This window comes from Pteropus vampyrus, unplaced genomic scaffold, assembly GCF_000151845.1.
Source record: "Pteropus vampyrus isolate Shadow unplaced genomic scaffold, Pvam_2.0 Scaffold28, whole genome shotgun sequence".
Taxonomy (NCBI): domain Eukaryota; kingdom Metazoa; phylum Chordata; class Mammalia; order Chiroptera; family Pteropodidae; genus Pteropus; species Pteropus vampyrus.
The window spans coordinates 8,901,619-8,927,230 of NW_011888809.1; the positions used below are offsets into that span (position 1 = coordinate 8,901,619).

Sequence of the window (25,612 nt, forward strand, 5' to 3'; positions counted from 1 at the left end):
CTTTTATATATATTTTAATGCTAATGAAAAAATCACTGTGACCGAGTCTGCAGTCAGCATGACATCTGGGGGACCCCAGTGAGACCCCATGGGATCAGTCTACTGATCTTCATGGATTCTTTTGTCAAATGCTGCTTCAGATGGCTTGCAGACTCAAAGACCAAGAAGCTTCCTGTACGTGGGTTTGAGTCTACTTTGCAAGAATGTTTGAGTCTCAGTGAAGGCTGCCGAGACTCTGTTCCCCATCAGTTTCCTTTAACAGTCCAGCTGTTGGTCAGGAAGGGGCCTGGGCTGGGTACGTGGGTTGCAGAGATATGTGAGCTGTGATCCAGTCGTGAGAGAACAGAGGTTCTCGGGTAACTCCACCAACATTTGTGTTATGGGGAATTTGGGATTGGGGAAGAGATGGGGTCCCTTTCTTTTCAACCTGCGGTCATACGGGTGGTGGTGCACTTGACATTCGTGATTCTTCCAGTCTTGCAGGAGCAGGGAGGTCGTGGGCTTGGTGTGGCCAGAAACTCAGCTGTCTGAGTGCCGGAGACGAGGTGGATACAACTTGTCCAGAGTACGTTTCTGGAAACCCCATTTGGGAAATAAATAACTGACAGGGAGCTCAAGCATTTGACACAGTTATCAGAGAGGTTTTTTTTTCCTCTTTTCTTCCCCAATATTTTATTTAGAAAATTTTCCAGTGCACAAAAAGTTATGAAAATGCTACAGTGAACTCTCATATACCTTCGATTTAGATTACACAGTTAACATTTTATTATACTCCTCACCCACCACTGTTCCCACTGGCCAGACTGTCAGCTAAGCCCAGATTATACAAATGACTTAAATTCTAGCCCGAATAAGACACAATTAGGAAGGCAAATCTTCTGGAAAAATATTATACGGTCTATTTCTGAAGTCAGATATCATTTTCTTTGGATTATTCACATACTGTTCTCCTTCGTTAGTGCAGATCCTGAGAGCCTGTTCTTTAAAAATAAAGGATCCACATTGTGATTCCATGTGACTACCTGGTATTTGTCCCTAAGACCTAAGTGAATGGACTATGTTCTTGTTTATACAAACTGCTTATAAGCCCAGACTTTATTGGCAGTATACTCTCTTTTATTAGACCTATAACATTTACAGGTTGTCACTTATATAAATTTTTTTTTGTGAGAAAGCTATTAATGGTTGATTTTTAAAAAGATATTATATAATCAAAGCAAGAGACTGATTTCGTGGGTTGTGATGAAGAGGGGTGTTCTTGGAAGGAATAAAACCATATTATCATCATTATAGTAATCAAAATATTTATACTACATTTGCACTCAGGAAGCTGTTTTGTTCCTCTGATCTTTAGTGTTTACTTACATGGTCGTCTTCCACATTAGCTGTCAGCGATATACATAATTTTATATCTTTAAAACCAATAGATTTGCTTTAAGAAACCATCCTCATTGATCTGTTTGCACTCAGACTTTGCGGCTGCACTAACAGGATTTCCTCACGTCTAAGTTACAAACAGCACGATCTGTCTGAGTTAAGGCAAGATTACCGTTTAACGTAGTTTTGTGTGAGCTGCGTAACAGGTCTTAGAGTCCTCTGATCATAATTGCCTGTTGAAATCATATAGGAGTGAAAACCTGGGACTTAGTAACTATGAATGTTCTATGGATCCTCAAGTAAAATAAAGCAATGTCTTTTTCTGTATTCAGTTCTCTTGCAACTAGCAAGTGAAGCTTTACCGAATGACATGACCTTGGCTCTCGCTTATCTCCTCGCCTTACCACAGGTGAGTTTACCCGGACCAAGAAAGAAGGACTTGAAAATGAATTAACTGATAATCTGTTGTTTATTATAATTGTTTATTTTACGTCTGTCTGTCTGTCTTTATCTGTGGTCAGTATCCAGAGAGTAAATTCTATAATGTTAGCTGAAGTGTTGATTTTAAATCTACTTTTACTTGTTTAGGATCTGCTTTATAGAGTCTTCTAAATTTTAATGTAGTCATATTAAGCTGAACTTGAGTAGATATGATGGAAACTTTGATCCAAAATTCTGCAGTAATAACTAGATATAGGTCGTGGTACGTGATGGATTTGTCGGATTCCTTTCAGCTGAGTTTATCCCACTGTGTTCCCTCCTAGGTGTTAGATGCGAACAGGTGCTTTGAAAAGCAGGCCCACTCTGCTTTATCTCTCCAGCTGGCAGCATATTACTACAGCCTTCAGATCTACGCCCAGTTGGCTCCCTGTTTCAGGGACAAGTGCCATCCTCTGTACAGGGTAAGTCCTTACGGTTTCCATTTTATCAATGAACAGAGTTAAAGTTTTTCTGAAGTAATCGAAACACGTGTTTGCCTCTTTGAGGGTCCCGACCCTCTTTGTGTCCAGAGCACGTCCAGGCGGCCAGCAGCCCTCAGCTTCTTCGTGGTGGATGCGAGGTGGAGTTTCTTGTATTTATTGTGAATGCTGATGCTTCCCCTGACTTTTCTGTCACTTATTTTGTTTTACAAAGTTCATAGGAAAGGCCGAAGTTGTAGGAGAGGCGAGATGAAGCATCTGTTTTTTAATCCACTGCGCAAAAGGAAGATGGCCCTGTTGAATTTAGGGAAGCAGCTAACGTAATTCCTTGAGCAGGGCCGCATTTTTGTTTATTTTTAAGGCAGAGTTTCAAGAGTAGGACTTGTATACATGAAATGCTTGAAACGTATTATGCTTATTTGCCACCACACTTCAGACAACTTTATGTAACTTATTGGTAATTTCTGAGTGAAAGCATGTGGCCACGAAGTACACGTGCCTTGTTTTGGGGACGCAGAAGTGTTACAGACCCCCCCAGGAAATCAAAGCGGTCCACGTTTCGTTGTGTGCCCCAGTTTTAATTGTCAGCATTGGGGAATTATCTCCTTTTTGTATTGGATCATTTTAAGTGAATTACTACTTTAACAGTAGATAATACTTTCGAATTAATGTACAAATCCAAGGTTCATAGTTCACTGAGGCAGGATTTTTCCTCCCCTGACCCAAAACAGATGGTAAAGAAATAATTTCACATGTGTATCAAAGTTCTAGCTGTCTTAGCCATCCAAAGCGTATTTAAGAACCTGTAAATATGTGAAAACATTCCATTTGTGGCAAAATCTATGGCTCTCATTCATCAATTTTTATTTAAAAGGAGAAAGGGGCGTAGGGGAGCCATCCACAACCTAGGTGAAATCTTCCAGGGCATCGTCATCATTGTTTGGTGTATATTGTTCCCAGGCATGGTTTTATGATGATGACATTCGGCCAAGAAATGGGAATGTTTTTTTCTTTATAGCCAGTTGATATAAAGTATTTTGGGAATTTCGAGTTTTGTTTTTTTTTTAATGGCTATTGCTGCTCTGTACAGTTATTTTGTTCTATACTCTAGTAATTTTCCTTTGCTTTATTTTTATATCTCAGGTATGTTTTTATGTGAAATAAGAAGCAGACCTAGTGTGTTATGAATTACGAGAATGAGGTGATTACACACATGGCAGTGTGGCAAGTTAATTTCTGGAGCAGTGGACTTAGTGTCTCTTACTGCGTTCAGCTGGATGGCCGACAAAGCGTGCTCACGGCGTATTTGCTGCTGTCTGTCTCTAAATACCCTTATCTCTTCATTACTGCTCTGTATGTACACAGGTGCCAGATAATTTGTTCCCAAACTCCCAAGTATGTCCAAACACAGTTCTTTTGACCAAAAGCATTGTGCCTTGTTATAGATTTTGAAAATTTTTTTTAGTAAGTCAATTGTGTTCTCAAAATATATTTGAGATTTCTAAGTAGCCGTCACAGAAATGGGATCCAGATGCTGAGACGGGATCTCTTTCTTTCATTCCCAAGTATATAATCTGTATTGAGACCCTGCTGTGTGCCTAGCACTGTGCCCTCCCTTCTGTGATGCAGAGGATTGAAAGGCTGCCCAGTCAGTCAGCTGGTCTGCCACTCACCTCCCTTGAGCACCTCATGGACTCCTTCTGAGCATTGGGACAGGAAGGCGAATGTGGCCGCCTGACCTCAGTGAACTCCCCGCTTAACAGAGGTGGGGGTCGAGGAGCTACGGAGAAGAAGAAAACTGAAACCGGTTTGGAGACAAGTTAAAACTTATGAACGCCCAGGAGCTTGCTGCAGAGCCGCATTTCGGCCTGTAGTCTTCAGTTTTTTTTCCTAAAAACGTTACGAAAGTAGTCCTCCTGGAGGAAGATTCTAGTCGAACACATTTTTAATGTTTTCCCTACTAGTAAATTACTTTGTACCAGATAATAGAGTGTAAGTGCTGTAACTGGGTTAAGCACAGGGCAGTACAAAAGCACACAGGAGAGCATCCAGTGCAGTTTGGGGACACTCCAGAATGATGGCACAATTTAAGTGGGCTCAGAACAGACCTCAGTTGAGAAGGCTGCCTTTGACTTAAAGACAGAAGGATGGAGCAGCACAAACAGAGGGGTTAGCAGTAACAGACATACTCAAGTGCTGCTGCGTCTGTCACACGTACCCTGGTATTTGAAATAGTGTTGAAATGTTGCCATGTGCAGTTCAAGGCTTGGAAGAGGTAACCGACTCCGGGGGAAAAGGTTAGAAATGGAGGTAATGATCAGACTTCACCATGACCAGGTAGCTTCTCTTCTGTCTGGCCAAGAAGTTGTCAGGATAGGATGTGACAGCAGAGTCAGTTTCAGGGCTTATTTATGGGGGGGTGCCAGTGGACGGTAGGAAGCTAAGACTAACTCTCCAAAGGCCCGGCTGTCTTAAAGCGCCTTCCACACTCATTCGGAGGGTCCGGCTCCTGCCCAGCATTGCTCCGGTAGAAAGTGTTGTCCCGCCACCGAGCTCCTGGTTCTAGGCTTTGGCCTGGGCTTGGGCTCGCTGCTGCTCTAGCTTCGTTTCAGAAGACGCCAGGTCACCATGTGTTGGCCCTGAGTGATCTCTGGCAGGCAGATCCAACGGGTCATTCGCAGCAGAATGTTTTCATGCGCTTTGCCGTGGAGTCTGTATGTGGCAGGGAAGGCCCTCAGTGAGCTGGCTGACGCGTCCTTACCCTGCCAGCCATGATCCTGACACTAGTCTTCTGAAGTTTGTGTTCTAGTTGTTCATAATTAAAATTTCTCTGAATTTAACATCCCTTTTCATACCTCTGTGCCTGCGCAGATGTGGTTCCTCTGCTTGAAATTCTTACCCTTATTCCCACTGTCAACAGGTGAGCCTCGGCTCAGAGGGGCCCCTGTGCGACACCTCTTCTGCCTCTCCCCCAGACATTGGCCTTCTCTGTCTCTCACGGCTCCTGCTCAGACACCCTTTGGAGCAGTTCTTTTAGGGCACTGAAAGCTATTGTCTCCCCTCCCTATGATCTTACTTAAGGGTTGCAGACCTGTCTCCCTCTGAAGCCCCTGGACCTCACCCATTGTAGTCACTCGGTGGCTTTTTATTGGCCTGCGAAGAAGTTCAGGACCATTCTGACTGCTGCGCCTGCGGAGAGCCCTAGGCTGCAGTTTCTCAGTTTTGAGTCCTGACTCCTGGAGGAATCGCAGATGGGCACAATAGCTGGATGTTTTAGATACATGTGAGTTGTCCATTGACTACCTGATGGCTCGTTATTTGGCTCTTCTCAGCATCTTCCTATGCGTAAAACAGCACTGCTGAGTTTGGAATTAAATGTGACAAACTCGTGATGAATCATTGTGGAAATTGAAATCAAAGTGGTTTCAATTTGTTGCCCACACATAATAACACTCAGTGAAGCGTTGCTTCCACTCGATTGTCAGTTTAACTTGTTCCTATTTTCAGAGTCTTTTCACATTCCCGCCCATCCCCCCCCCCCACCCAGTCCTGTGCTGCAGGTAATTTAGGTAGATTACTAGGTTTGAATAAAAGTATAGATGTAATTTGCGGGGTTATTTCTGATAGGAGGCCTGTGTGTCTCGATGGTAGACACGACCCTGATCCTGGAAGCACAGGCTCCTGGACGCCGGCAGCTGTCCTAATGGCCTTCGGAGCAGCCCGCCTCGCCTCCGTTTTCCTTTTTAGTGATATATAAGGATGATTGGTGCATGGTCAGTTGGAGAGAACTTTTTTTTCCTAGTATTTGTCCTAGTTAACTTGTTTTTATGTTTAAGAAACAATACCCACGTAGCCAAAAAAATTCTAATGGTGAAAATGGTATACAATAAAAAGTCCATGCTTCCTTTTCATTCTCTTCCAGAAATAGCTTATGGATATACATATTTGTCTAACTATACGCATGTGAGTAAGTTCTCTATACGTTGTTCTGTACCTTGATTTTTCCCCACTAATGTATTACTTTTATGATTTTGTTAATGCATCTCGAGCTGTGATTTTTCTAGCATTACTTTGAAAAGTTTCAGAAGATAAAGTCAGTTATAAATGGAAACGTATCCTTTAGTTTTGCATTCTAGAAAAGCAAACCCAGCAGGGGTTGAAATTCAGAACATTGTGGTAGACTATTTGAAAATGTGGTTTTTTAAAGCTACTTAATTGAAAATACTGAGTACAAAATTATCTCAAGCAAATAACAACCCCAGAGGGGAAACACACCACCTGTTTAAAACTTTCCAAATAATATTACCAAGAAATGGAGACAGAATGAGTTTATTACCCCTAACTAGTAAGCAGTGGATTAAGTCATGGAGCATTCTGCTGTCATGAATATTTATGAATATTTTGTTTTTACGAGGACTTGGCCACATTCTTTAAAGAAATCATATTTTATTCACCCCCCTTTCCAATTACTGCATTGCCAAGTTTTAGAGAAGTAATAGAATCATTTAACTCTACACACTTTTGTTTTTAAAGTTTTGATGTCTTTCCATGTTAATAGTATTTGTAAGCTGTGATGTCTTGCGATATCACTTTGAATATTGAATCTGGAAGATTTTGAAGCTACCTGTAAAGTCCTTCAAAAGCTTCTTCGAGGCTAATAGCTTTTATACCCATGGATTAAGCCGTTGAACTTGGGTGGGTGAAAGAGGGAGGGAGGTTTGAATGTACTGTACATCACAAGAAATGTGATTTTGGGTGTGAGGCTGTTAGGCAAAAGGCCAGGAGGCTTGACTGCTTCCTCCTTGCAAGACTACAGCCAAGGATGCGTGAAGCGCGGGTTGGCACCTGCGGACCAGGAATGGCAGTTTCCTGTGCACACCCCTGGGTTGGTCTGAGGCTCAAATAAAATTCATGTGAAGGTGCTTTAGAAGCCAGTGTCATACACTTGTGGGAGTAAATGAATACGTGTGTGAAATGAATTGTTGGGGTGAGTAGGGGATGCTTTGGAATATTTTGACAGAAATTGTGATAAGCTCAGGGGAAGAATTCTTATTAAAATTTAAATCGAATGTTGGAAGTAATCACGAGCAGTAAAGATCCTGGAGGAAGGGATAGAAAGTCGTAGTGATAATGACAAGAAAATAATTTGCATAGAGAGCTAGAACTTACAACATGCTCATCTGTTTAGCCTCATGTGATCTTTATGAGGACTCTGTAAAGAAGAAATTGCTTCAATTTTAATAATGGGAAACCTGGAGCTCAGGAGGGAAGAACGAGTAACCCAGGTTCTTTGATATCAATTCCCATGTTTGTTCACCTAATTTTCTTTTTTTTCCCTGGAAGCCGTTATGAGTTATCTCTCCTCATCGGTATTATATTTTACACAATAAACTGAAGTATTGAAAATCTTTCTGTACACTTAACAAATACTTGATCCATAAACTTAAGAAACACTTAGAAACCTATCATTAAGGAATTAATAGAAGACCCCAATTCACCACATTATTATGACAATTTTAAAAAGTTATATCAAGAGATTGAACAGGAAATGATATTCTTGCTCCTGATTCTAAAACTTTCTCTCTTACCATTAGAAAGGGAAAAAAGGCTTAGAAATACAGCTCAAATGGAAGAATGTATGCATACAAAAAGTCAGTCTGGGTGAAACATAGAATGACGGCATTGGGTCCATCACCGAAAGCATTTTCGTTTGTAAAAGGCTCTAATGCCAAGTCTTAGTTACATTTCGTGGGTGCCGTGTAGACACTGGTCCTCATCAAGATCCTTGTAATTTTAAGAGTTATCCCTCCCTCCCACCAAAAAGCATGGTTCTTGGGAGGCTTATGCTTGGGAATCATGTCCCCACTCTGCTACCTACCCCGGGTGGCTTTAGTCCACTTACCTCCTTACATGTCTTTAAAACAGTCGCTACGAAAAGACACCTGTCCTATGGGATTGTTAGACCTACATGAGCTTCAGTTCATGTATGTTTAGCACTTTTCTATACTAAAGACTGAGATAGTAGATATTTGTTCTTAATTTTTTCTTAGAAAAGTGAACAAATTTGGTATATAAAGAATATGAAATAAAAAGTTACTCACAGAGGGGCTACATGTAAAAGAGAAGAGATTAAAGTTGTTTAAACTTTGTGGGAATCTATTGATTATAATTTTTTTGGTCTGAACTTGTATTTTTAACAAATCTGTTCTGAATATTTAGTGGAGGCATAAATGAGAGGAGATGTAGAATTTCCCCAATTCTACACCTGGAGGAGTTTACAAGGTTTTATTTTATTTTCATGATTAGATTCTTAGACATTCATAGAATTTAACCTTAGGAAGGTGATCATCTACCTAATGATGCTCCCTTGTTTTACATCGGAGGAGACCGAGCTCCAGAAGTGTCAAGAGAAGAGATTTGTTGTTCTCTCCATGGAGTTCCCAGCATCCTTGGTGTGTGATTCTATAATGGTGCTTGCATTCAGACGCTTTGCGTGATTCCTTTGTGTATACACCTTCGTCGGTCACTAGTTTTTAATTTCTTGAGAGAAAGCTCTGGACCCTATTTGCTTTCATATCATAATGGAGAAAAGAATGCTTTAAATGACCTTATTTTATTTGTGCCTCACAACAAACCATGAGGAGGGTATGCGGTGGTTATCGATACTCTTATAGGCGAGGAAACAGATATGAAGTTTCGTGCCCAGACTGAGGGAGCTGGGATGGAAACTAGCACAACTGACTTACCAGCTCCTAACGTCGATTGCATTTCCCTTTTGCCCACACCTGCTTTGTGAGACTCCTGTGCTCTGGAAAAGACAGATTCGCAAGTACACGTGGTCTCTGGCCTCCAGAAGCTATAGTTTAGTGTTTTCAAGGAAAGGCAATGTAAATTGTGTAAAAGAAGTATGACTGGTGTACGCCTTTTAGTAAACCCCATAATCCTTTTCATTTTTGGAGCACCTGCTTTCTTTATACCAGGCCTTGTTGACATATTTTGTATGTGTTGTTTCTTAGGCTTCTCAGAACCATGCAAGCCATGTAGTGTTGCTGTTTTGTCGGTGAGGCAATCAAGTTCGTAGTTGTCAAGTAACTCGCTCAGAGTCGCCCAGGTAGTAACTTCCATGCCAGTCTCACTATGTCATGACATTTTCCTCATTGGCAGAAAGAGAATAGATTCTTTTTGTCGCACGTGAATATGAAGGTTGTATGTGGAGACTTGAAATTTTTTGTAGGATCATGAAAAACCTGTGTAATGTCAGTGCTAGCAATTATGCCCATTGCTGCCTTGTGCTACCATTTGGAAGTTTTGCTCTCTGTCTGGTCTTAGGGTTTGTTTCGTAAATGGTATTAGAATACAGAGAATAGAAACGCGGAGGTGGTAGGCTACTATGGCTAAGTGAAAAGTGTGTAGGCAGCTCTCCCCAGACAGGCGTCAAATCTTGGAGATTCCAGGAACCAAAAAGTAAAACATGAACATGGAGCAAAGATGAAGGCAGTTGATTGCATCAGTGGGGGATGGTAAGCTACAGCCCGATGGAGAGGGGCATGGAGTCGCACAGATAAGCTGGGTTGGTATAGCCGCCTCCTCACACTGCATCGGGCCACTTCGGGCTGAGGGCTTTGGTCTGAAGCTGCAGGGCAGAGCACATGTGAAAAGCCTTCTTCATTGTTTTGCCGAATGCGGGTTTGCGGGTGGATTGCAAAGCCGGGGTACGAGTTGCTCAGTGAAAGGACAGCTGCAGAAGAGCTCTCCTGTCTCTTTGACACCCTGATCCCTGGGTATTGGCTCTTGCTTTCTCTGCTGCTCCGCAGAAAAGTGCCAACCGGATGAAGTGTGAGAACAGCCGGCGGCAACAGTGCACACCTGGGGTGCGGAGCGGGTACAGATGGGCGGGCTGGCCCCTGAGCAACAGCCCTCTACCAGAGAACCGCAGAGGTGGCCGAGCCCACGATGGGTGATTCAAGGGGTGCCCCATGGGCTTCAGTCAACAGATAGAGCGGGGGTTAGTTTAAATGTCAGCTCTAGAGACACCAAGCAGAAGCATGGGATCCCCTTTGCTTCAGTCCTTTGCCAGGAATACCATCCGTATGCAGGCGATTCCCAAATCACTCTCTAATTGCAGTGAACTTTGCTTTATTCTCTCCATCTTTCTATCCCGTCTTAGCCACCTAGGCCTTGGCACGGACTCTGCCCTTTCCTGGAATTCGTCTCTCTGTTTTGGCCGGCCTTTTCACTGCTGACGTCTGGGAGTTTAGCCTACATGGTGACTCCTCCAGGGGGGGCCTCCTTGACTCTCGTCTGTAGTGAAAGCACCTCGCGCTTGCCTTACCACGTCCTTTTGTAGTCACTCAATTGCCTCTCCTACTAGGCGACATTGTCGGAGGACGTGGTCACATCTTAATACGTTGCCTGGTACGTGATAGGTGTACAGAAAATATCTGTTAAGTGAATTGAACTGTGGTCTTGTAACTTACTTTGGAGAGTTAGTTTTCAAACCCAGGTCTTTTGACTTGAGACATGTTTCTGTGGTTTTTGAGAGCGGGTCTCAGTGTCTGCCTAGGGGAGAAATCAGGTATGATAACGTTCCCTTTTTCTCAGATCCACCTGCCAGCATCCAAGGCTTCTTTAATTGCTTTTTATCAGTACTGCCAGGTTGTTCCTTAATAGGATCAACAGAGAGAACTTCGGGCTGGATTTGATAATAGAGACTCGACGTTGACAAATTCCTGTGTAGCTTAGAATAAAGGCTTATACATTAGAAATGCTGACAGCTTACCATGATTAGGTACATTTCTGAGAACCAAAAGTAGGTTCTGGAGTTTTTTCCTAATTTGCTTATATTAAAATATATACCACATCTCCCCAGAAATTGGGAGCGATTGAGTTAATGTTCAAGTATTAGGTTCCCAAAGTAATTTCCAAAGTGTGGCCGAGCCGCTCTTGCTTCGTTGACACCCAAACCAACTTTAACATAAATAAATATGCCCAGTTAATCGCTCATTTTTCTTTCCTGTCAGCTGTTAGCTTCTGGATTTTGTTCTATCTGAATAATTTTATTGTTAGGGAAGCTGCTAAGAATTATACAGCAGTATCCCATTGAGCCCCAAATTGAGCAGAGTAAAAATTGGTTGGATGCTTTCTTATGCGACTAGAAGCATTTATGATTTCGGGAGCAGGGGTGGGTCGCCCCCGCAACTCATCCCTGGAGAAAACACTCTTCTTCTCGGCTGTCTGGGCATTATTAGTGGGGTTACTGAGCTGCAGCTTTGTTATCAAGAACACTTAGGTGCTCCAAAGAAGATTTATCCAGGGCCCATGATGATGAAAACCACTTCCGGGGTGAATTAGTATAAATGACCAGGTAATTGGGAAACAGATCTAATATAGGTTGATGATAGTCGAAAATGCAAGAATATATTATTTTTTAAGTGGATGGAGATTTTTAAGATAGAAAAAGAACAGAGCAGGAGTCTAGAGACTGGATTCTAGGCTCAGTTCCGTGTCCTGTCTTTGTGGTCTACAAACTGCCATCTCTGCATTGTGACTTCTCAGGGCGGTCGTGAGCCACAGTTAAGTGGCAGCAGTGCAAAGGGCCAAACAGGTGCCCAGTAGACATGGTCTTCTTCCTGTTCCTATTTGTTTTTCTTTTTTTGTTACTCACAGGCTGATCCTAAAGAGCTAATCAAGATGGTCACCAGGCATGTGACTCGATACGGATACGAAGCCTGGCCCGAGGACCTCGTTGCACTGACCAAGCAACTACACTATTACAATGAGCGTCTCCTGGATTTTACTCAGGCTCAGGTCCTTCAGGGCCTGCGGAAGGGCGTGGATGTGCAGCGGTTTACTGCGGACGACCAGTACAAGAGGGAGACCATCCTTGGGCTGGCAGAGTAAGGGATGCCTTTCTCCTAACGGGATGGATCTACGTGTAACAAGACAAGTTGAATTATCAGGACTATTAATCTTAGTCCTTTGAAGATTTACATTCACAGTTGCTATAAACAGGGCTTTCCCCTCCTGCCTATCATATGAGGGAAGTAGGTACATGTCTTCCCAAATGGTGCAGTAGATGCAGACATCATCTTTAACCTGCAAATTTAAATAGTAAGGATGGGAATTATTTTAAAAAATTGTTTTTCTCATGATTTTGATAGCCTGGTAACCAACGTTATTACCATGTGAAAGGCAGTAGGCTATGATCAGGGGCGAAAGTATGAAACTTGCTATAGAAATTTAAAAACAAGATTGCCTTTTATTCCTGGCTGGAAATCTAATTTCTTCGATATGTTAAAAGTTAGCTGCAGTTGCCCTAATAGCAGGGGGTGGGGGGGGTGGTTTCTGGAGAAAGGAGACCTAACCAGCTCTCGCAGGGCCTTTTGTGAGAGGCCAGTGGCAGCTGCCAGTTTTCACTTCGTTCCTTCCCCATTTCAGGAGCAGAGCGAGCCCGTGTGTGATAAGGCAGTAGTTAGTTCAAGGCCCAGTGGGAAGAGTCCCTTTCTTGGTAGGGACTTCCCCTTGGTTTAATGCTAGTCTCCATTTTTTGTTTTAGATCCAATGAGTTCAGATCAAATGAGAATGACTTACATGTCAGAAGGCGGGACAGTGCGTTCACCCACAAGGTTTATTAGGTAGAGGTGTTTGTTTTTAACACCAGAATTTGTTGAGTGCTACTGTGGGCAAGAAACTGTGTGAGGTGTTCTGTGGACTTTATCTCATAAATATCTGCCAATCCTCAAGGATAATCCTGACATAAATGTTGTTATCCCCATTTTATAGCTGAAGAACATGCAGCTCAGGCATTTTAAGTAACAGGCCCGAGTTTACGTAGGCGTAAGGGTCACAGCTGTGATTTTTAACCCCGCTCTGGCACATCAGAGCCACTGTATCTTCAGCACAGTACCGCGTGCCCTCGCCTCCACCGCTCGATCACGCCCTCATGGAAGCACTGGCATGCAGGTCCCTCTAGCTTTCTGCCTTTGAAACTAAGGTTAAATTGTGCTTCCATTTAATGGTTATTCCTCTCTCCTGGTAAGTTACTTTAACAAAGATAGTCCTGGTTTTGGTGATAGTGTATGTGATCTATTATTATTATTATTATTTAAATCCTCAAGAAAGTGGCAGAGTAGCCTCGGTAAACTGTAATAATTTTATATCGTATTAGCCTGGGCTGCTTTTTTTACTGGAAGACATTTCAAATTCTCTTTAGAGTAAGATAGGGAATGGAAGATCAAAGACAGATAACAGGGGTAACCTATAGCTGGACGCAATGAAGAGAAGTGTGGGATTTTCTTCTCTCTTCCCCTCTGTTCTCCTGGAGGCTCATAATTTCATAGAGTCATTTAATGTCCCATTGGAAAGGGACCAAAGAGGTAATCTAACCTCTTTATTATTTTGGAAAGCTGAATCTGAGAACCACAGAGCTTTAAAGAGTAGTTCAAGGTCATTCAGCCAGGAGCTTAATGTGGGTTTACAATTTCCAAGTCCAGTGGGCTTTTTCTGTGGGCATTTGGTAACCCTTGGTGCCATGCTCATGGTTTCTTAGAAGAAGATTGTTAGGCAGAATAAAAAGTTTACAAGATAAGGCATGCCTTACATCATCAATTACATTTTGCTGAGGTTTTTGTCCTTTTGTTTTTTCTTTTTTATGTATCCAGCTAGCATATGCTATTTGAAGTATGTCCTAGAGGACAAATATATGCTTTTGATAAATGTATAATAGAATCTTCACCTCAATCTGTTGCTTAGAAAAATATACAGCAGCCTTTGGATGGCTTGTTTAAAATGTCTCAGAGCGGCCATAGCTGTCGTGAGTTAGATGGCATTTCCATGTCTCACATGCAAGAACCCTTGCAGCTCTGCCTTCAGTTGTAATAATATGACCATTTTTATTTTCTTATTAATTGTATATCCATTTTAATGGCAGTTTTCTGTAAGTACATTATATCTGTCCTTTATTGTCTGAATATTTTAGATAATGCACTCTCACTGGTCGGTCAGAGTGACTTAGAAGAGGCTTAATGTAGTTTGGTTTCTTCCCACTTTATTAAATGATAAAGATATCAATACTTAGTGAGCACGTACCTGGTGCCAGGCAATGTGCCAGACTCCCATGATTGGAAGGATCCATTGCTAAGGGTTCCTGTTCTCTAGGAATTCTCGCTGCATCATGCAGACATAGGTACTCAATAAATATTTTAAGAAATGATTTTTAATTGACGATGACCTGGTAATCCGTGGGCTGACAGACTCAATCCAGCCGTCGGCCTCTTTTTATCATCCATGAGCAAAGGATAGTTTTCACCTTTTTAAATGTTTATGGAAAAAGAAGAAAAAATAATAAAAAGAAGAATATACTATAGAGTCTGAATGGCAGCAAAGCTTAAAAGATTTGTAGTCTGTCCCTTTACAGAAAATGTGTGTTAAGTGGTTGTCAACCTCAGCACATTTTGGACTGGATGATTTTTTGTGGTGGGAGGACTGTTCTGTGCCTCGTAGGATGTGTAGCAGTGTCCCTAACTGCTGTTCACTAGATGCCAATAGAACTGTCCTCGGCCACTGTGACAGTCAGAAATGTCTGCAGACTTTGTCAACTGTCCCCTGAAGGACAGAATCACTATCAGCTGAGAGCCACGGTGAGAAAGAGGCATTAAGGTTCCTGGAAGTACTTTCCCTGGGTTGCCAAGAAATGTTTAACAAGGACTGTGCTCTCTCCCCTCTCTCCCTTCCCCGGGGCTGACGGACATTCGTGAAGGACGCTTGAGGAGAACGTCTACAGCGTCGCCCTTTCTCTGGCACAGCGTTACGGCGTCTCCCGTTGGGAAATTTTCATGACCCACTTGGAGTTCTTGTTCACTGACAGTGGGTAAGCGCAAAATTCGTGTTAAGTTTATGCCCATGTCTTTCTTTTCAGACTCTGTTCTAGAAGAGTCATGACGTTTGAAAGTGCGGTTTCACTTTCCCTTTCGGGCTATAGCGGGCCAGCACCTTGGTACGCTACCTCTTTATCAGCGATGACGCTGATACAGTAATGTTCTAGCTTTGGTCTTTTTGTTTTTGTTTTTCAGTAATAATCGTCTTGAGTTAGGTACTTTTAATATTCGTTCATTGGCTCGAGGTTTTTATTGAGAATCTGTTTTGTACTAGGCATTAGATACTAGGTTTCCAAGAGTGAGCACATAGACAGGCGCTCCAGCTATCCTGGACTTTGTAGTCTAGTGGAGGAGACAGGTTGTAATCGAATAATGACACAATAGATGTGACGTGTGACGTGTACCGTGTAAGAGAGCCCAAACGAGCTTTAGCTTTAGCGAAGGCTCTCGCGAGGAAATAACTCTTGAGCTGGGACCCAGATATTGGGTTATGATTAACTACACTGTAGGGCGAGAAGGGAGCCATTTTCTAGGGAAACTAAACAGTTACGTGCAAAAGCTCTGGGACAGGAAGGACTGTGACACGTCCGAGGGCCCACCGGATGGACCGCGTAGGTGAGGCCTCAGGAGTCGGGCGGGAGCAGAGTGCGAGATGTGACAGTGGAAAGGCCTAGAAGCCAGAGCATGCATGAAGACTGTGCAGGCCCTACTCAGGGCTTTGGGCTTTCCCCCAAGAGTACTAGGAAGCTAGTTAAAGATTTTGGTAAAGAAAAGGGAAATAATATGATCACATTTGCATTTTGATAAGATTACTTTGGTTACTCTGTTAAAAGATTTTAGGGAGGCCAGGGTAGAGCTCTATAAACCAATTAAGGAGCTATTATAGTGATAGACTGTGTGACAAGTGACCATAGCTTGGAGTAGGATCTTGAAAGTATAGAAAGAGAGATGAGACTGGGTGTCAGAGATCGCTAGAAAGTGAAACAGGTAGTACTTAATAAATTGATTAATAAGCATCAACTAGATATGAAGGCGAGTGGAAAGGGAGGGGTCAGGAACCGACTCTAGGTCTTCCTTGGTCTGCCTGTGGGATGGTGACACCATTCGGGGAGACAGGAAATGCTAGGTAAGACAAGGTATTCTGAGGGGAGGGCGAGGAAAAGGGCAAAGGAATGGAGAAGTTAGACACACTGAAATGGCCAAGAGGCAAGGTCAGGTAGTAGGTGGCTCTTAAGAGATCTGAATTCAAAAGAGAAGACGGAGCTGGAGATGCTAATTTGGGAGCCATATGCACAGAGATGATAAATAAGCTATGTTGCAGATGTGCTTTGGGGTAAGCATGTAGAATGAAAAAAGGAGATAGACTTAAGACAGACCTGAGGCTCTTCCACAATTAATGGTGGAGGAAGAGCTGACAGCAAAAGCGCCAAAAAGAGAAGCAGAGGTCGGAGGAGAAACGAGAATCTTGTGCTGGGGAAGCGGGGGGAAGAAAGAGTTTGAAGAATGGGAGGCAGATTGAGTGGGCTGAAGCCTGCCCGGTGGTCAAGAGATGTTTAGAATTTGACGTCTTTAATTTTTATTAATTACTTTGAAATATTAACATCTACATTTGAAGTATTTATGAAATTGCCACATGGGTGATGGTGTTATCTGTGATAAATGCTGCAATGACTTCGCCATTTTTGAGGCACAATAATATGTTCAAAGAAATGTTTCTTATGATATGTACACTGGTATTTTTAAAAAGTTTTTGGCATTTTATTAAATATTCTTTGAATGTTACATAAAATGGTGTCATTTCTGTACAAACAGGATGCTTCACTGGTCTCCGAATATATTATAAATTATCAGGCAATTAAGTAATATGCAGCACCGTTCAGGGCATATCATTATACCTGATAGCAGCGTGATTATGCAGCCGTACAGCAATTACAGGAGCAGGAAACCATCACCTCCTGGCGTCATTTCTCGCGAGTGACAAAACACCTAACATTGACTTAGCCGGTGGTGTCTGATGCTCCCTGTTCTTTGCTTGAAAGGCAGTCGTTTGCCTTGCTATTCAGTCAAACTTGGTAACACAGGCATAGAAATCAGTCTTGTTGATACAATAAATATTGCCCAACATTTATTTGTTGAGTCAATGTAAATGGCAAGTCAGTAGGTCAGAGTCACAAGAAAAATATTGTTTGCCTCAGGGTTTTGTTTTCCTTTTCCTTTAAAAAGATCCTCCCTTTCCTCAAGGTATTTCTCTATACTTTTACATTGTCTTTCCTCTTGGTTGAATTGGCAGCTAGTCCCCGTGTCAGCATGCGGGTAGGTGAGCATACTCAGGCGGGTTTGGGTGAGGAGCATCATTACGCAATGGAACGTAGCCTTCGGCTCAAGATAGCTAGATCACAACCTGACTGTGTCTCTCTCTAGTTGTGTGTCCCTGCACAAGATAATTCAGTTCTGTCAAACTCATTTTCCTTAACTCTAAGATGTAATAAAAATTAAATGACTTCATGGTAGAATATCAAATGTACAGTGCCTCCTGACCCATGATCACTGTTAATTAATGGCAGTTATCCCAAGAATGCCAGTCCTGTAAGAAATAGAATTCTTGTAAACATCCATACTTGAGTTCCTGTTTTCCTTTAATTCCTTACTTTACTTTATTATTGTTGTTGTTATTATTATTTGTAGTTTTAAATAGCAGTGATGGCTTGGAGTGGAGTGGCCACGTGAGCGCGGAGTCAGTTCCAGCTGGCAGTCACTGGCTCGCTCAGCTTCTTGGTTCTCCTGGGGCATGTTCAGCTTTCCAAGCTCAGGGCTGATTTATCATTCGTCGCCAGTTTAGCAGCCATCTTCACCTCTGGGTTATTCTGGACACTTTGGTAGATCTTCGAGGTAACAGTAAGTGCCAGCACGCATGTGGCCTAGTGGTCGGGCACAGGTTTTGGAGTCAGACCACATTCTAAGATCCAAATGTACTGTCTGAAACCCCACTAGTCGCACTGAGTGCCTCTTAATCCTCCCGAGTCACTGTCCTCTTGGTTACGGGACCAAGAGGTCCTTTCCTTGGAGGCCGTGAAGGTTAGAGGGAATCTGGTGGCTCTGAGGTACCACTGCAATGGTTCCCGTTGTTACTCTGTCAGTTCTGCTGACTCCACGAGTGCGTTTAAGTTTGGGACGCAGGATCATTTTGAAATGATGCCAGAAGAGACTTCTTCTAGCTGACGGAATAGTATTTGTTCATCCTTTTAAAGTTATTTTTTTGTAGTATCTTTGTGTTCTAAGCATAGGTTTAAATGCTGAACAAGATAGATACATCTTTTTCCTCATAGAGTTTGTATTCTAATAGAGAGACCATGCATATATGCGCATGCACGCACGCGTGCAAACACAGACATACACACGCTCTTAAAAATAGCCAGAAAATAAATTGCTGGTCATAGCAAGCACGGTAAAGGAACTGCATAAGGAGCAGATAGGGAAAGCCTTTCTCTGGACCTGGGAAGAGCTCACTCCTGCAGAGAGTGGAAGAAAGGCATCCCAGGCCGAGGGAGCAGGTCCTAGGCCAGGAAAGGTGGTGGCGTTTTTGAGTAAACTAAAGGAAGGCCATTGTGGTTGGAGCATAGTGAACAAAGGACTAAGTAGAGGCCAGAACTGCCTCTGACTGACAGCCTTGGTAGGAGTCCCCATCTTTCCCCGTATTTAAACTGCAGCGCTGAAGGCCAAGCATCATACACTTTCATGTCACTCCAATTTCCACTTTTTAGCCACCCACGTGATTTCCCAAGTGACTTTGCTTGGGTGGCAGAGATCGTGGTACCATCTTCTCTGTCGTTTAGTTTATACTGTCTCCTTCAGACCCATGGGTGGGGTCCCTGGTCATAGGGACTCTGACAATGCTGTGCCATTTTTCATATCAATTTCATATTCTCTGGTAGATCCTTTTGGTCTCAGATACAAGGATGGGTAAGAGCAGGTTATAGCCGTGGGGAGATGAATAAACTGTAATGCATCTTCCTTTCTCAGAGTTGAAACAGAAAATATACTGAGTCTGTGCCTGGGGGTTGCTGTTGATCAGCACATTGTAAAGGATTCAAAATTCTGGCATTCTCTTCCATCTCCTCCTCCCTTCGAGAAGCTCAGTTGACAAGTTAGTGTGAGAATGATTAGTATATGGAAAGGGAATTTAAGGTAGCTTAGCTTCTTAAAAGTATGTGATAACATTGGAAATTAAGATAGATAAAATTTAGGACCAGGAAAAATCCATATTAGAGTAGGAAGCTTGACTGTAGATATTCAGGTCTTGAGTCTTACACAGTTGTAAAAACTGAGCTGTATATTTGGTTTTGATTTTTCTTTTGGCCTAAGGGGAAAAGAGAATGTAACCGAGATTATGATTTGCATTATACATAAGACAAAATCTACCAGTCCTAAAAATGGAAGAACTAATTACGGCGATTACCCAAATGGAAGCAACTCCTTCCATGCGTCTGCATCCTTCCCGTCCATGTTGTGATCCCTCAGGCCCCGCAATAGTCACAAGCTCCTGACACTGGCATAAGGCGTAAGCAAGCAGATGCATTTTGTCCTGTTTCCATCCAGTGGAAAGTGCTCAGGCTTTCGGTCGTGCCAATCCGGGTGCAGACCCTGGCTCCGTGACTTCCTTCTCACCTGTTCCCGGTGGACAGCGTGATTAACCCTCTGTGTCTGAGTTTCCTCCTCTGCAAAGTGACTGTGCTTAAATACCTGGCCTGTAGTAGGTGCTCTGAAGGAAGGAAAAAAAAAAGTAGTTGCTCCTGTTCGTTCTGGAAACGGGCCACTGTCCTGTGACCACTGTTAGCCCAACTTCATACATCTGATTTTTGAACCATGATTTTTCAAGTCAGTATGGCTATGAAGATATGGCTTATAAGATATCTGTTTTGGGCTAATATCATGATGACAGTACTTAGCTTATAAAAAATGCTCAATAAATGGTGCCTATTACTATTCCTGTGCTCTGGTATCTCAGAATATTTTTTTAGAGTGGTAATAATAGGAGACTGTATAACCCAGTCAGAATTGATGTTTTATGAGAAATTAAAAGGTTTAAGGGGTCGAGCAACAAAGGAGACAGCCTGCTCACGTGGCCTTGCACTCATCACTTTGTTCATGTACAGTGGTCCGCGAAGGTTCTCACCGAGTGTTTCTGAGACAAAAAATAGACGATGAGATATTTATTATTGATCCTGTCATCAGCTGTCTCGGTGATCTTGAAAAGTTAAATTCCATTTTTTTGGTTTACATAGATACTTGACCAAAACGTTGGCAAAACTGAAAAACGCCACAATTATTTTGACCACATTTTTGCTGTGTAATCACAAACCCAGCTGTCGGGCAGCATGGCCGAGCAAGTCTGCCACCTGAGGTTCATTCTGAGGCATCGTGCGGTAAACACTTTGCATTGCTTCCCTCAGGTCAGCGACATCCATACTTGAGTTCCTGTTTTCCTTTAATTCCTTACTTTACTTTATTATTGTTGTTGTTATTATTATTTGTAGTTTTAAATAGCAGTGATGGCTTGGAGTGGAGTGGCCACGTGAGCGCGGAGTCAGTTCCAGCTGGCAGTCACTGGCTCGCTCAGCTTCTTGGTTCTCCTGGGGCATGTTCAGCTTTCCAAGCTCAGGGCTGATTTATCATTCGTCGCCAGTTTAGCAGCCATCTTCACCTCTGGGTTATTCTGGACACTTTGGTAGATCTTCGAGGTAACAGTAAGTGCCAGCACGCATGTGGCCTAGTGGTCGGGCACAGGTTTTGGAGTCAGACCACATTCTAAGATCCAAATGTACTGTCTGAAACCCCACTAGTCGCACTGAGTGCCTCTTAATCCTCCCGAGTCACTGTCCTCTTGGTTACGGGACCAAGAGGTCCTTTCCTTGGAGGCCGTGAAGGTTAGAGGGAATCTGGTGGCTCTGAGGTACCACTGCAATGGTTCCCGTTGTTACTCTGTCAGTTCTGCTGACTCCACGAGTGCGTTTAAGTTTGGGACGCAGGATCATTTTGAAATGATGCCAGAAGAGACTTCTTCTAGCTGACGGAATAGTATTTGTTCATCCTTTAAAAGTTATTTTTTTGTAGTATCTTTGTGTTCTAAGCATAGGTTTAAATGCTGAACAAGATAGATACATCTTTTTCCTCATAGAGTTTGTATTCTAATAGAGAGACCATGCATATATGCGCATGCACGCACGCGTGCAAACACAGACATACACACGCTCTTAAAAATAGCCAGAAAATAAATTGCTGGTCATAGCAAGCACGGTAAAGGAACTGCATAAGGAGCAGATAGGGAAAGCCTTTCTCTGGACCTGGGAAGAGCTCACTCCTGCAGAGAGTGGAAGAAAGGCATCCCAGGCCGAGGGAGCAGGTCCTAGGCCAGGAAAGGTGGTGGAGTTTTTGAGTAAACTAAAGGAAGGCCATTGTGGTTGGAGCATAGTGAACAAAGGACTAAGTAGAGGCCAGAACTGCCTCTGACTGACAGCCTTGGTAGGAGTCCCCATCTTTCCCCGTATTTAAACTGCAGCGCTGAAGGCCAAGCATCATACACTTTCATGTCACTCCAGTTTCCACTTTTTAGCCACCCACGTGATTTCCCAAGTGACTTTGCTTGGGTGGCAGAGATCGTGGTACCATCTTCTCTGTCGTTTAGTTTATACTGTCTCCTTCAGACCCATGGGTAGGGTCCCTGGTCATAGGGACTCTGACAGTGCTGTGCCGTTTTTCATATCAATTTCATATTCTCTGGTAGATCCTTTTGGTCTCAGATACAAGGATGGGTAAGAGCAGGTTATAGCCGTGGGGAGATGAATAAACTGTAATGCATCTTCCTTTCTCAGAGTTGAAACAGAAAATATACTGAGTCTGTGCCTGGGGGTTGCTGTTGATCAGCACATTGTAAAGGATTCAAAATTCTGGCATTCTCTTCCATCTCCTCCTCCCTTCGAGAAGCTCAGTTGACAAGTTAGTGTGAGAATGATTAGTATATGGAAAGGGGATTTAAGGTAGCTTAGCTTCTTAAAAGTATGTGATAACATTGGAAATTAAGATAGATAAAATTTAGGACCAGGAAAAATCCATATTAGAGTAGGAAGCTTGACTGTAGATATTCAGGTCTTGAGTCTTACACAGTTGTAAAAACTGAGCTGTATATTTGGTTTTGATTTTTCTTTTGGCCTAAGGGGAAAAGAGAATGTAACCGAGATTATGATTTGCATTATACATAAGACAAAATCTACCAGTCCTAAAAATGGAAGAACTAATTACGGCGATTACCCAAATGGAAGCAACTCCTTCCATGCGTCTGCATCCTTCCCGTCCATGTTGTGATCCCTCAGGCCCCTCCCCGCAATAGTCACAAGCTCCTGACACTGGCACAAGGCGTAAGCAAGCAGATGCATTTTGTCCTGTTTCCATCCGGTGGAAAGTGCTCAGGCTTTCGGTCGTGCCAATCCGGGTGCAGACCCTGGCTCCGTGACTTCCTTCTCACCTGTTCCTGGTGGACAGCGTGCTTATCCCTCTGTGTCTGAGTTTCCTCCTCTGCAAAGTGACTGTGCTTAAATACCTGGCCTGTAGTAGGTGCTCTGAAGGAAGGAAAAAAAAAAGTAGTTGCTCCTGTTCGTTCTGGAAACGGGCCACTGTCCTGTGACCACTGTTAGCCCAACTTCATACATCTGATTTTTGAACCATGATTTTTCAAGTCAGTATGGCTATGAAGATATGGCTTATAAGATATCTGTTTTGGGCTAATATCATGATGACAGTACTTAGCTTATAAAAAATACTCAATTAATGGTGCCTATTACTATTCCTGTGCTCTGGTATCTCAGAATATTTTTTTAGAGTGGTAATAATAGGAGACTGTATAACCCAGTCAGAATTGACGTTTTATGAGAAATTAAAAGGTTTAAGGGGTCGAGCAACAAAGGAGACAAAGCCTGCTCACGCGGCCTTGCACTCATCACTTTGTTCATGTACAGTGGTCCGCGAAGGTTCTCACCGAGTGTTTCTGAGACAAAAAATTGACCATGAGATATTTATTATTGATCCTGTCATCAGCTGTCTCGGTGATCTTGAAAAGTTAAATTCCATTTTTTTGGTTTACATAGGTACTTGACCAAAACGTTGGCAAAACTGAAAGACGCCACAATTATTTTGACCACATTTTTGCTGCGTAATCACAAACCCAGCTGTCGGGCAGCATGGCCGAGCAAGTCTGCCACCTGAGGTTCATTCTGAGGCATCGTGCGGTAAACACTTTGCATTGCTTCCCTCAGGTCAGCGTAGTTGAAACCGAGAGGGTAGAATCATCTCTTTTCCACGGGAGTCCGTTGTGGAGCCCACTGTTCACGCACGACAGTGGTTGTTAATTTGGGTTCATACCCCTCCACACCTTAGGACTAATGCCGAGAGAAATGCTGAGAAGTCATTGCATCTGAACGTGTGAACCTCTCTCCCCGTGTGAACCTCTCTCCCCGTGTGAACCTCTCTCCCCGTGCCTTCGTGCCTTCGTTCTCTTCAGCCTTGCCCAGCAGCCCCCCTCTCCCATCACCCTCTTCCCCTCGCCCGAGTATTTCTTTTAGTCAGCTAATGGAATTGTACTATCACTCAATCTCAGACTGGGTCAAGAAATATGCATTTAAATAAACTTGTTTTCCTATGGGAATATAAGTCCTTTCAGTATGTGCTGTTCTTGAATTCCATTTTGTGAGTGATTGACAACTCGAAGCCATTACAGAACAGTTAATCATGGACTTAGTGCTAATAATTTATTCCCTGTGCGTTGAATACAACTACTGCTAGTTTGTTCCTATAGTTAATCTCTGGAAGTTAAATATGCATATATATGTATATATGCTGCTTTATAGCTAAATCTTGGTTCAAAAAAGAACACTTAAACAGTTTCTAAGGGTAATCATTAATTCGATTAACAAAAAGTCCACAGTGGTTTTATGGAATTGCTTCTTACTCTCTTGACTGTGGGTTGTTTGGAATTGTTTTCCAAGCAGAGATTTCATTTCTTGTTCCTAAAGGAAGATAGCAGCTTCTTTCAATGGAAACTATTAAAATGGGTTATTGATTACTGGCATCTATAAAAGATTTTAGCACATTATAATTTACTGAAGAAGGAGGTTTAGATATTTATCACGTGTCAGTAAAGGTATTCCAGTATCTCTCTTGACAAGATAATTAGGTAAAATTGCACATCAGGCAAACCGGATTATAGGTGCAGAAGAATTAGTGGGTGGGCGAGGGAGAAAGTGAAGCTGATTGCGAGAGACTGTATTCAGAGTCAAGTCAGACACAGATGAAGTAAGACGAGAGTGATTTTTGTCGTGTCCATTTTGTAGATGAGTCTTTCTTGAATAATGTTTCTCAGGGTGTTAGGAATGAGATATAATAGGAGAACTCTTGGATTTTTTCTCTGGGAGCGAGAACTAATGTCTGTGTTCTAGAAAGAATCCTGTTTTTGTAATGGTGGTTATTGTGGGCACGTGACCTTATCAGTCGATGGCTGCTTTGTGATAAGGCGAACAAAGAAAGCCACACTGAGTCCAGGCAGATCTGTACTTGGTCTTAGACAAGTCACTTAACCTCTCTGATTGGCAGTTTCTCACCTGTTAGTTGGTAATCACTTAGAGCTAACTTGCCTACTGTAGTAACCAGCATAAGTGCAAGGTTGTCCCCCAGCTCTGCTGGGCAGTGTCCTGCCTGTGAATCTTTGTCAGTAAGAATCCTCTTGATGGGGTTACGTGGTTTCTTATTTACCTCTTCACTACATTGTTTTCAAATTTTATTTTGCAAATTATGAAGGAGAACCAGAAATTCTGTGAGTCACTTTTTTCTACCACCGTGTGTACAATATTGTTCTCAGATGCCTCTGCATGTTATTAATAGTGACAGTATCAAGAAATTTCTGACCAGGCATCCATTACACTCACTGTTTCTTGTACAGGCCTTGCGCTTTCTTGTCTTGATACTTTGGTTCATGTTATTTTTGCTTCATTCCTTCTACAGTGCCAAGCTCAGGTACTTCTTCCTTTAAGCCTTCTGTTATCATTGGTATCTGTCGCTTCTGAAGTTATAGCTTTTGTAATCCTACTCTAGCTTGGAATATAATTGTGTACTCTGTCAGCCCATACCATACTTTTGCATTGTTGTTTAATTCTAAGTATTTTTAACTCAACTAGATTTTCAAATTGCTGTATGAGAGCTCGATGCTGTAAATCTTCATATCGTCCCCAGTGCCGAGCACTGTGCCATGTCCATAGAGGACACCTAAGTTTTTGTTCATCCACCCAACTATATGGCATTCATAAGACACGTATTGAATCTTTTCTTTATACCATTCACTGGTGCTTGGTACTGAGAAACTAATGATAAAGAAAATGTGAGAGCATCTTGGCCATC

The 25,612-nt window shown here is 42.6% G+C and overlaps 1 protein-coding gene across 1 annotated transcript in view; it reads left to right on the top strand.

The window, feature by feature from the left end:
• NBAS (neuroblastoma amplified sequence) overlaps positions 1–25,612 on the top strand; it is a 267,834-nt gene that overhangs the window by 154,552 nt on the left and 87,670 nt on the right. Inside the window, 4 exon segments of the mRNA XM_023528505.1 lie at positions 1,710–1,786; positions 2,142–2,279; positions 11,964–12,193; positions 15,055–15,165. Of these exon segments, the coding sequence (XP_023384273.1) occupies positions 1,710–1,786; positions 2,142–2,279; positions 11,964–12,193; positions 15,055–15,165 (556 nt within the window).